This window comes from Tamandua tetradactyla, chromosome 3 (assembly GCF_023851605.1).
Source record: "Tamandua tetradactyla isolate mTamTet1 chromosome 3, mTamTet1.pri, whole genome shotgun sequence".
NCBI lineage: Eukaryota > Metazoa > Chordata > Mammalia > Pilosa > Myrmecophagidae > Tamandua > Tamandua tetradactyla.
Genome location: NC_135329.1, coordinates 160,090,805 through 160,103,146, shown reverse-complemented (window position 1 = coordinate 160,103,146; position 12,342 = coordinate 160,090,805). Strand labels below are relative to the sequence as shown.

Sequence of the window (12,342 nt, the reverse complement as noted above, 5' to 3'; positions counted from 1 at the left end):
CCCTACCCCCACCAGCCCAGGTGACAGCTCAGATATTAAGAAATAAGGTCTCGAGTTCCAGAGAGATGGTAGAATAGGATAGGCTGAGTTCACCCCTGCTCTATGGAACTAGAGAAGTGACAGAAAAATTACCAGGACAGTTATTCCAGGGTGAAAGTGACCAGAGACAGTCTTCTACACTATATAGGGAGGTCCTAGATAAAAAAGCAGAGAAATTGGGAAGAGAGAACAGGGTAAGTGTGCTCAGTCATGACTCCACCTGGTACAAGTGGCATCACGCAGGAAGAAGCGGATTCTGAAGGAGCAGGGCACTCTTGCCAGCCTCCACAGTTAACTTGGGAGATCTTCCCTCTCAGCTGCATAGCCAGAAGCTCACATGGGGAACCCAGAAGCCAGCAGATTTGGTTTACCTGTGCACAGAGACCTTCCAGTCAGTGCATGGTACCTGCCCCTGACCCCTGAGACAGGCCACTGTGGGGACCTGGCTTTTGGCAGAAGGTGGGGGGCCCTCCTCTTGGAGAAAGGGGATATGCAGAGTGGAGCCAGTCTGGCAACTGGCCAGCGAAAGAGACTTATTGCTTCCCTTTCCCCATGGAAACCTGGAGTCCTCATGTGTGCACAGGTGGAGAGAAGTGGCTGAGGAAGCGAGCCAAACAACGCCATATACCTCCAAGCTTTTCAGAGTTGGCTGAGGGCAGGGGCAGTTGAAATACTCAGTCCCACTGGCCAAGGTCATTCCAAGCAGGAGCCTGGCTATTAAGGTCTGTCCACCAAGGTGCACACTGCCCACCCACAAACCCTGGAGTTGTTGACTTTCAGTGCTTACGGAGACCAGCAGTCTTGACTGGAACTGCCCCGAGTTTCCATCCTGCTCAGCTGGCTGCTGCACTAGGGGAGAATTGTGCTTGAGGGGAAGAAGACAGCACAATGGGCTGGGAAGACATGGAAAGTGCACTTTGGTAAACTGCCTATCTGCCTACCTTTAAACAGGATCCTCAAGTAGAATGGATCTCCTGCCCAAGATCCAGGCCTTGGTTTGGCAGGGAATTACTGACAAGCCAATAGCAAAAGGAGACCTTCAATGCAAACCCAAACCGATATAAAACTTTATATAAGTGCAGAAAATCAACCTTCAAAATAACCTTATCAAGATCATCAAATGCCTCAAAGCCAACAAAAAATCAAAAAGCACATGAAGATGCAGGCTGACATGGCACAGTCAATTAACCAAATTAAAACACTGGAGACAGAATTTGGAACGGCCAATCAAAGATGTTCATACAATCTCCAAAATAAATTCAATAGGTTGGTTATGACATAAAGGATATCAGGAAGACAATAAAAGAGCTTAAAGAAGGATTTGAGAGAATAAATGGAAAAATAGTGGATCTCAGAGATGAAAGATACTGTAGAACAAATTAAAAATATATTACAGGGGGAAGGGTACTTCAGTGGTAGAATTCTCACCTGCCATGCAGGAGACCTGGGTTCAATTTCCAGCACATGCACTCCCAAACAAACAAACAAGCAAACAAATGAAAAACCAACCCCCCCCCCAAAAAAAAAAATTCAACAAATGGTGCTGCAGTAAGGGTATACTCACATAGAAAAAGAATGAAATGTGACCCCTACCATATAACATACAAAGAATATATATAAATATTACAGATATACAACAGCAGATTTGAAGAGGCAGAAAAAAGAGAAATCAAACTAGAGGAAAGGACAACTGAATTTGAATGCACAAAAGAAAAAAATGGCAAAAAATTGTTGAAAAACTGGAAGTGAATCACAGGGAAATGATGGACAACACAAAGTAGAAATGTAATAATCATCAGTGTCCCAGAAGGAAAAGAAAAGAGAAAAGAAATAGGAAGATAAGTTGAAGAGATAATGGGAGAAAAGTTCCCAACTCTTATAAAAACATAAATATGCAAATCATAGAAACCCAATTAAGCAGCAAGAGAAAAGCAATTCACCACATATGAGGGAAGCCACACAAAACTAAGTTCAGACTACTCAACAGGCATCATGGAGATGAGAAAGCAGTGGTATGATGTATTTAAGATTCTGAAAGAGAAAGACTTCCAACCAAGAACACAGCAAAGTTGTCCTTCAAAACTGAGGGAGAGATTCAAATTTTCACAAACATATGCTGAGAGAATCTGTTAATAAGAGACCTGCCCTACAAGAAATACAAAAGGGAATCTTGTTGGCTGATGAAAAAAAGATAGGAAAGGGAGGTCTGGAGTAGAGCACAGAATTGAAGAGCATCAGTAAGGGTAACTTAAATGATAAAAAGAGAGAGGGAAAAGAATATATAGATCTAACAAATAAAAGCCAAAGGAACTTGGCTTTTATGAGAACTTCCTTTATGGTAATAACTTTAAATGTTAATGGACTAAACTCACCAATTAAAAGATACAGATTGGCAGAATGGATTTAAAAATGTGATCCATCTATATGTTGCTTATAAGAGACTCAACTTAGACCCAAGGATAGAAATAGACTGAAAGTGAAAGGATGGAAAAAGATGCTCCATGCAAGCTGTAACGAAAAGAAAACAGGAGTTGTTATATAAATATCAGACAAAATAGACTTCAAATATAAAGATGTAAGAAGAGACAAGGAAGTCTACCTCATGTTAATAAAAGACACAATTCATCCAAGAAGAAATAACAATCATAAATGCTCATACTCCCAATCAAGGAGCTCCAAAGTACATGAGGCAAACACCGGAAAAACCAAAGGGAGCAACAGACATTTTAACAATAACAGTGGGAGACTTCAGTACACTCTATGGATAGAATAACCAGACAGAGGATCAGTTAAGGAAAAAGAGAACCTAACCTGTATGATAAATTAATTAGACCTAACAGACATATATAGATCATTACATCCCCAAATACCAGGATATACATTCTTCTCTAGTACTCATGGAACACTCTCCAGGACAGATCAATGCTGGGGCACAAAACAGGTCTTAATAAATTTAATAAATATAAAAAGACTGAAATCATTCAAAGCAGTTTCTCTGATCACAATGGAATGGAATGAAGCCAGAAATCAATAACCAAAGAACAAGAACTTTCACAACTATATGGAGATTAAAATAATACATTCTTAAACCATCAATGAGTCAAAGAAGAAATTGCTAGAGAAATTGGTTAATATATGGAGACAAATGAAAACAAGAATACAATGTATCAGAACATAAGGGATGGGGCAAAGGTAATGCTGAAAGGGAAATTTATTGCCCTAAATGCCTATGTTAAAAAAACAAGAAAGAGCAAAAACCAAGGACTTGATTGCTTAACTGGAAGAACTAAAAGAAGAACAGCATGGTAATCCCAAAGCAAACAGAAGAAGAAAAACAACAATTAAAGCAGAAATAAATGTACTGGAGAACAAAAAAAGAATCAATAAAACCAAAAATTGGTTCTTTGAGAAAATTAACAAAGATCTATGGACCCCTGGCTAGGCTGACAAAGAAAAAAAGAGAGAGGACGCAAAAAACAAAATTAGGAATAAGGAAAGGGCCATTACCATGGACCTGAAGAAATAAAAAGACTCTTAAGAGGATGCTATGAACAACTATACACCAACAAACTAGCCAACTTAGGTGAAATGGACAAATTCCTAGAAACACATGAACAACCTACAATGACTGAAGAAGAAAGAGAAGATCTCAACAAACGAATCACAAGTAATCAGTCATCAATTTTCCTAAAAAGAAAAGCCCAGGGCCAGATGGCTTCAAGGGAATTTTACCAAACATTCTAAAAAGAACTAACACCAATCCTGCTCAAACTCTTGCAAAAAATTGAAGAAAAAGGAATGCTACCTAACTCATTTCATGAAGCTAACATCACTCTAATACCAAAAACCTGGTAAAGATGCTATAAGAAAGGAAAACTACAAGCCAATTTCCCTAATGAATACAGTAACAAAAATTCTCAACAAAATACTTGCAAATCGAATCCAACGATACATTAAAATTTTATACACTGACCAAGTGAGGTTTATACCAGCCATCAAGGGTGGTTCAACATACACAAAAAAATCAATGTAATACAGCACATTAAATCAAAAGGGAAAAATCATATGATTATCTCAACTGATGCTGAAAAAAAGCATCTGACAAAATTCAGGATCTTCTTCTGATAAAAATACTTCAAAAGGTAGGAATCAAAGGAAATTTCCTCAATATCATAAAGGGCATATATGAAAAACCCACAGCCAGCATCATACTTAATAGAAACTGAAAGCATTCTCCCTAAGACTGGGAAAGAGACAAAGATGCCCACTGTCACCACTACTATTCAACATTGTGCTAGACGTTCTAGCTAGAGCAAACAGGCAAGAAAAAGAAATAAAGGCACCCAAATCAGAAAGGAAGTAGTAAAACTTTCATTATTTGCAGATGACATCATCCTATACTTGGAAAATCCTGAGAAATCCATGACAAAGCTACTTAGGCTAATAAACAAATTCAGCAAAGTGTCGGATACAAATTAATGTGTGAAAATCAATAATGTTTTTATACAGAAGTAATGACCTAATAAGGAGACAATTAAGGAAAAAAATCTATTCAAAATAGTAACTTAAAGAATCAAGTATTAGGAATAAACTTAACCAGGACTGTAAAGGATCTGTACATAGAAAACTACAAAGCACTGCTGAAAGAAATCAAAGAAGACCTAAACAGATGAAAAGACATTACATGCACATGGATAGGAAGGTTAAATGTCATGTCAATTCTAGTGAAATTGATCTACAGATTCAACATAATACCCATCAAAATTCTAACAACCTATTTTGAAAAGTTGGATAAACCAGGTATCAAATTTATTTGAAAGGGAAAGAGACCTCAAATGGCACAGATATCTTTAAAAGAAGAACAAAGTGGCCAGACTAACACTTTCTGATTTTAAGCTTATTATAAAGCCACAATGGTCAACATAGTATGGTACTGGCACAAAGAAGGACACTGATCATGGAATTGAATTAAGAGTCTGGAAATAGACCAATAAATCTATGGTCAATTGATCTTCATCAGGCTCCCAAATCCAATGAACTGGACAGAATAGTCTTTTCAATAAGTGGGCCAAAGAGAACCAGATATCAGTAGCCAAAAGAATGAAAGATGACCCCCACCTTATACTCTATACAAAATTAACTGAATGTGAAAAAGACAAAGGAAAAAAAGAAGAAAAAAAAAAAAAAAAAAAAAACCCAAATACTAACAACCTTAACCGAATGTGAATCAAAGACCTTAATATAAGAGCCAGTTCCATAAAACTTATAAGAAAATATAGGGAACATTTTCAAGATTCCAAACACAAGCAACAAAAGAAAAAATAGATAAATGGGAACTCTTCAAAAGCAAATGTTTTTCTGCTTCAAAAGACTGTCAAAAAGGTGAAGAGGCAGCCAACTCAATAGGAAAAAATATTCGGAAACCTCACATCAGATAAAGGTTTGATATACTGTATAGGGAGAGAAATCATACAACTCAACAACAAAAGAACAACTAACCCAATTATAAAATGGGCTAAAGACGTGACTGAATATTTTTCTGAAGAGCAAATACAAATGGTTAATAAGCACATGAATAGATTAGATGTTCATTTCATTAACTATAAAGGAAATGCAAATCAAGACTACAGTGAGATACAAACTCACACCTATAAGAATGGCTGCTGTTAAACAAATAGGAAACTATAAATGTTGGAGAGGACATGGAGAAACTGGGATACATTCACTGCTGGTAGACGTATAATGGTGCAGCCACTGTGGAACAGAGTTTGGCAGTTTCTCGGAAAACTAAATATCAAGTTGCCCTATGGTACAGAGCTGAAAGCAGTGTCACAAACAGACCTTTGCACACCATTGTTCATGGCAGAATTATTTACAACTGCCAAAAGACAGAAACAAACCAGGTGCTTATCAACAGATGAGTGGATAAACAAAATGTGGTAAATACACACAATGGAATATTATGCAGCAGTAAGATGAAATAAGGTCTGAAAGCACATGACAATATGGATAAACCCTGAAGGAATACATGGAGGGTCGTTGAAGAGGAAGAAGGAAGTAGTCAGTACCCATATAAAGCAGCTTACATTTATGGAGCCATTTCAATGTGCTGGTCCCTTTTTCGAGGCATCTTACACATCGTAACTCATATATACATTAATTCATCCAGTTGAATTCATACCTATGGAATGGATGTTATTATTCTCTACCTTTCACAGATAAGGACGCTGTACCAGGCAGATGATAGTTACTGGTACAAATCATGCAACTAGTAAATGGCAGAGGAGGTTCTGGCCCTAGCAGTCGGCCTCCACAAACTACACTTAACCAGGCATGCTACAATCTGAATGATGTTTTATAAGAATCACTGTGGCTGCCATGATAAATAACCTGCCAGGGCAGAAGTGCAGAGAAGTAAGGAAGTGTGCTATCTTCCAAGTGCCCCTTCATGGCTACTCTCCACCTCACTTCACCCTTCTCTCTGCCAGTATGAACTCACCCAGACTGCCTGTACCCTTTGGCTCTCAGAAGGTGCGCTGGTTTGAATCTGTTATATACCCCAGAAAAGCTATTCTCTTTTAATCCATTTTTTGTGGGGGCAGAACTGTTGTAGGTGGGACCTTTTATTTTATTTTATTTTTTTAAATGCCAGAAAACACGTAACAAACACAAACATTCCTATTTTGATCATTCCATTCTACATATATAATCAGTAATTCACAATATCATCACATAATTGCATATTCATCATCACGATCATTTCTTAGAACATTTGCATCTATTCAGAAAAAGAAATAAAACAAAAACAGAAAAAAAAATTATACATACCATACCCCTTACCCCTCCCTTTCATTGATCACTAGCATTTCAAGCTAAATTTATTTTAACATTTGTTCCCCCATTATTTATTTTTATTCCATATGTTCTACTCATCTGTTGACAAGGTAGATAAAAGGAGCATCAGACACAAGGTTTTCACAATCACACAGTCACCTTGTGAAAGTTGTATCATTATTCAATCATCCTCAAGAAACATGGCTACTGGAACACAGCTCTACATTTTCAGGCAGTTCCCTCCAACCTCTCCATTACATCTTGAATAACACGGTGATATCTACTTAACGTGTAAGAATAACCTCCAGGATAACCTCTCGACTCTGTTTGGAATCTCTCAGCCATTGACACTTTGCCTCATTTCACTCTTCCCCCTTTTGGTTGAGAAGGTTTTCTCAATTCCTTGATGCTGAGTCTCAGCTCATTCTAGGATTTCTGCCCCATGTTGCCAGGAAGGTTGTGGGTGGGACCTTTTGATTAGATTGTTTCCATGGAGATGTGACCCACTCAATTCAAGGTGGGCCTTAATCTTCTTTACTGGAGTCCATTATGAGAGGATAAAAAGTCAGTAAGAGCCCAGAGATGTTTAGAGAAAGAAAAGAAACGCCTAGAGACATTTTGGAGAGAGCAAATACAAAACACAATGAGCAGAGAGATGAAATCAAGTTAAGGACAAAGAGAAAGAAATGTCCCCAGAGATGCTAAGAGAAGCCCCACAGGACACAGAGAGCTCAGAGAGGTGTCCCCAGAGAAATAAGCAAAAGCAATGGACCCCAAGAGCGAAGGACCAGCAGACATCACCATGTGCCTTCCTATGTGACAGAGGAATCCTGGATGTCATCAGCCTTTCTTTAGTGAAGGTATCCTCTCGTTGATGCCTTAGTGTGGACATTTTTATGGGCTTTGAACTGTAAATTTGTAACCTAATAACCCTTTTGTAAAACCCAATCCATTTCTGGTATATTGCATTCCGGCAGCTTTAGCAAACCAAAATGTGGATTCAGCCACAGAGGAGCACAAGCATAGGGTCAAAGGAAAGGAGGAGAGTGAAGGCTGGGTTTTATTCCCCTGCTCCTCCCTACCACTCACTGTAGGCTGTTTATAGCCCTCTGCAAAAGTCACAGTTCCTATAGTGTGGCTCCCTCCACCTAGATCTCTGTCTCCAGATTCTGCTAATTGCTCCCTTCCCATACCCTTCTCAGGCCTAGAGGCCAAACTATAACTAGTTCCAGGCTCATGGAACTAGTTAAGAGTCAAACAATACCGTGACCCTCTGGCCAAATTTTGCAAATAGTACCTTTATTAACACTCCTCAAACCATCCCAATTTAAATGTGCCATCTTTTTCCTGGCAGTGCTCCATTTAATTCAGGAGACTAGGCAATAGTCCAGGTGGCAGACAATGGTGGCTTGGGCAGAGATGTTAGCCGCAGAAGTGGTGAGAAGCAGTTGCATTTTGATTCATTAGCAGATGTGAAGTAAGTATGGCACCGGTTTTGGACTAAGCAACTGAAAGAATGGAGTACCATCAATTGAGATTAATTTTTTTTTAATGAAAAATCAGTAGAAAATATGTACAAACATACTAAAAGTTGTTAGCTCACAGGAAAAGGAATATTTGGTGCTTACAAACAAATGCTAAGATACTCAAGTCTTTCTGATAATTAAGGGAATGCAAATTTAAGTAAGATTCTATTTTATCCTATAAAATTGACAAAGATAAAAAATATGGTGATGGGGGTGCACTAATAGTTCAGTGGTAGAATTCTCGCCTACCATGCAGGAGACCCAGTTACAATTCCAGGTCCATGCATTTCCCAAAAAACAAACAAGCAAAACAGACAAACAAAAAACAGACAACAATTTAGCAAATGGTGCTGCGATAGTGGGATACTCACATGGAAAAAAAATGAAATGTGACCCTGCCGTACAGCATATAAAAACAAACAAGCAAAATAGGGTAATAAAAGATGTTAGTTAGTATGGATGTCAATAAACATAATTTGAGGGATTAAACCTCTGTGAAGAGTAATTTGCAATATCTATCAAAATTTTAAATGCACATATTCCAAAAGTCCACCAGTAGGACACACACATTTGCACAAACAGTTGCATATACAGATGTACACATTGGCACAAATGGTTGCATATAAAATTTCACTATAGCTTTCTTTATAACAGCAAAGGACTGGGAAAAAACCTAAATGCCAAGAACAGGAAATATGGCTTAAACAAATTAAGGTATCATTGCATACTACCGGAGATTTACAAAGAATAAGGTATAACCCTTATATGTTGATTTGAAAGGATCCCAAAGATTAGTGTTGGGGAGAGGGGAGAGAACAGCCAGGTGCTAAACAGTATTTTACTATGTTCCTATTTGTAAGCTTTTTTTTTTTAGAGACATAGGTATAAGAATAATAAAGTTGTAGAAAAATAAAGGAAATTGTTAAGAGTGATTGCCTCTCTGGAGTCCGAAATAAGAGAGGGTCCTATTTTTTCATTGTATACACTTTTGGATTGTTTGCTATTTTTTAATCACATGCATATTACCCTTAATAAAAAATTTCAAAAAGGATCAGTACTACATTTTCTTGTTATGTACTAAAGCCTATGGTACTGAATATACAAACATATCTGAACAGTTCAAGCTATCAAAACTGAACTACAATTTTGTTTTATTTGTATTAATATTTTGTAAAAAGATTTCAATGCCTTGACTCATAATATTCTGAATCACAGGTGTGTCTCCATTTCGGGTAAAAGTGAGCATGATCAACATACTCTTGAAATTTTCCAAATGTTAGTCATACATGAGGGGAAAAGCACACAACAGGGATTAATACAGATAGGTTCAAATGGAAAAAAATAAGCAACCTGGTTCCCATTAAGAGTTGGCTTAATGACACAATCATTTTGGCACTAATCACAAATGTCAAATGGAACAGTCAACATCATGATTCCTGTTTCAATGATATTTTAATTTCCAGAATCAATATATTTTAGAACTAGCCGGAAATAATATGGAAAAGTGGATTAATTTTGAGGGATAGCTTAAAGCACTTTGTCAAAGCAAGCAAATCAGATTAATTTAAAAACTTTGTAAAAGTGTTATTATAATATAAGACTGTCACACTATTTCTGTGAGAATTCACTAAGCTTTCATAAATAAACACAGATGTATAAACATACAAATGTTTAACAGGATTATGTATATTTTAACTGTATCAAATATAAAAAAGTTATTTCTCATCTTCCTTATACTATCTTTCTCCCTAGTACCATAATGCAGACTGCACTGAAATTTGTCTCTATGGATACAATTCTAATGTCTTTAGAACCATAACACAAGATTTTCCCAATAAACTTTGGATGAGATTTCTTTCTTTTTTTTTGATCACCTAAATCTACCTGAATATAAAAAATGCTGTAAACTGGCTTTGGTAGCACAACCCAAGGCCTGGAAATATCATGGTTAGGAATTTGATCTTCTACCATAGTAAATGAGTCATTCAATTGGCAGACAGAGAAAAAACAAAAAGCCTTGCTTCCCAGAAGATAAGTAAAAACATTTTAACAGATTTTTCCCTGAGCTTCTGTAGATCAACACTATCAGTTTAATACTGAAGACACTGAAGGAAAGGATATATCATTTAAAAGCACATGATGTGTTTTTAATGGCTTCATATGCCACAAAGTTATAGGAAAAATCATAATAAATAATTTGTTTAAATTTCTCTGGGGATATAAGTGCTTACATAGGTTATTTTATTAAATTGTTTCATTTAAATGAAAGCAAGTGCTTAAAAAAAACCAAATGACGTAAGTTATGAGAAATGCTATAAATTTTTGCATCAACATTTATTTACCTGTTGAATCAAATTCAATTGGCTGGCACCGGTGGTTAGAAGACCAGTCACACTTGAGAACTTGTCCCCCTTCCACAATCCCAGGCTGGGTGGTGTTTGCTTTGGGAGCTCCTACCAGAAGAAACATCCTGCTAAAATAAAAAGTGAGAGACAAGACTTTAAAAGACATAAAACATAAACAGTATTTTATGATTTATGAAGCGCAATCATAAGCTTAATATTACCCACAAATATTTTTTTAAAGCCATTCACTCAGGTCATAATCTTGTTATTTGGCATGGCTTATTCATCCTAATAACACATTATAAAGCAACTTCAGGGTTACACGAACTTTAAAAATTTATGCTGGTCAAATTGTACACTTTAAATATGTAGTCTTTATTGTATGTCCATTCCCTGGCTCTAGACAGGGAAGTTTTGGTTTAGTTTTGATTTTTCCTGTGGGTTTTTGGGGGTTTTTTTTTGTGTGTGTGTGGTTTACTATTTAAGTAGACAAAATGGGTAAAGACAAAAATCCTCTTCTCCAAATAGTCAGGACTCTGGATGGACATGGAATGGGAGAGCAGAAGGTACTAAAATCTAACTAAAGAGCCGCTGACTAATAGGAAATCTCTTCATCACAATAAATTGATCATGCATGCCTCCCGAAACCGTCCAGCATACAAAGTGCAGGCAAAGGAGAAAACACACTCTAAAACTAGGGCTCAGGGGCAAAGGTGCTTGACTGTTAATAAAAGCAGCACAGCAGAAGAAAAAATGAGGGGGCTGAGAGGCAGAAAGGTAGTAAATAAGCAAGATAAAGCTGAAGTGAGATATTTAAGGGAGTAAAAAATGAGTAAGACATTTTTCCCCTGTTTGCTGTCTGTATTAACAACAGCAAACAAAAAATAGAGGCAATTAGATTATTACTCATTTCCTGTATCCTGAATGCTGACTGAAAAAAAAAAATGAACCCAAAGCATGATAGTTTCAACCATTATTATTTTCCCATTTGGGAAACTTGTATTAAAACTATATTTCAGGGCGGGCCGCGGTGGCTCAGCGGGCAAAGTGCTTGCCTGCTATGCCGGAGGACCTCGGTTCGATTCCCGGCCCCAGCCCATGTAACAAAAACGGAAAAACAAAATACAATAAAACAAGAAAAAATGTTTCCCTTTCTTCCTTCCTTCCTTCCTTCTATCCTTCCTTCCTTCTCTCTGTCTTTCCTTAAAAAAAAAAAAAAAAAAACTATATTTCATCTGATACATGCTACACCACAGATGAGCCTTGAAGGTACCATGCTGAGTGAAAAAGCCAGAAGCAAAAGGCAAAATAGTTTATGGTTTCATTTATAGGAAATACTTAGACAAGGAAGTCCACAGAAGCAGCGAGTAGATTTAGGTTACTTGTGGAAGGAAGAGATTGCTTAGCTGGGGTGAAGAAAAGCTTTAGTGATGGACTGATGGCGATAGCAAAATACTGCGAATATAATTGATATCACTGAGTTGTATACATGAAAGTGGTCGGAATGGGAAATTATGTTGCCATGATAAAAACTATTAAAAAAACTACTGTCCTTCAAATTTTTTAAATAGTAACTATTTTCTCTGAACAAGTATAAT

The 12,342-nt window shown here is 37.1% G+C and overlaps 1 protein-coding gene across 2 annotated transcripts in view; it reads right to left on the bottom strand.

The window, feature by feature from the left end:
* The window catches only part of ITGAV (integrin subunit alpha V), a 106,467-nt gene that overhangs the window by 82,656 nt on the left and 11,469 nt on the right, over positions 1-12,342 (bottom strand). The window contains exon 2 of one of the 2 annotated variants that reach the window (XM_077154383.1): positions 10,742-10,869. In XM_077154383.1, coding sequence (XP_077010498.1) covers positions 10,742-10,869 — 128 coding nt within the window. Of the gene's footprint in view, positions 1-10,741; positions 10,873-12,342 lie in introns of both variants that reach the window. The other variant, XM_077154382.1, reaches the window with a different exon arrangement.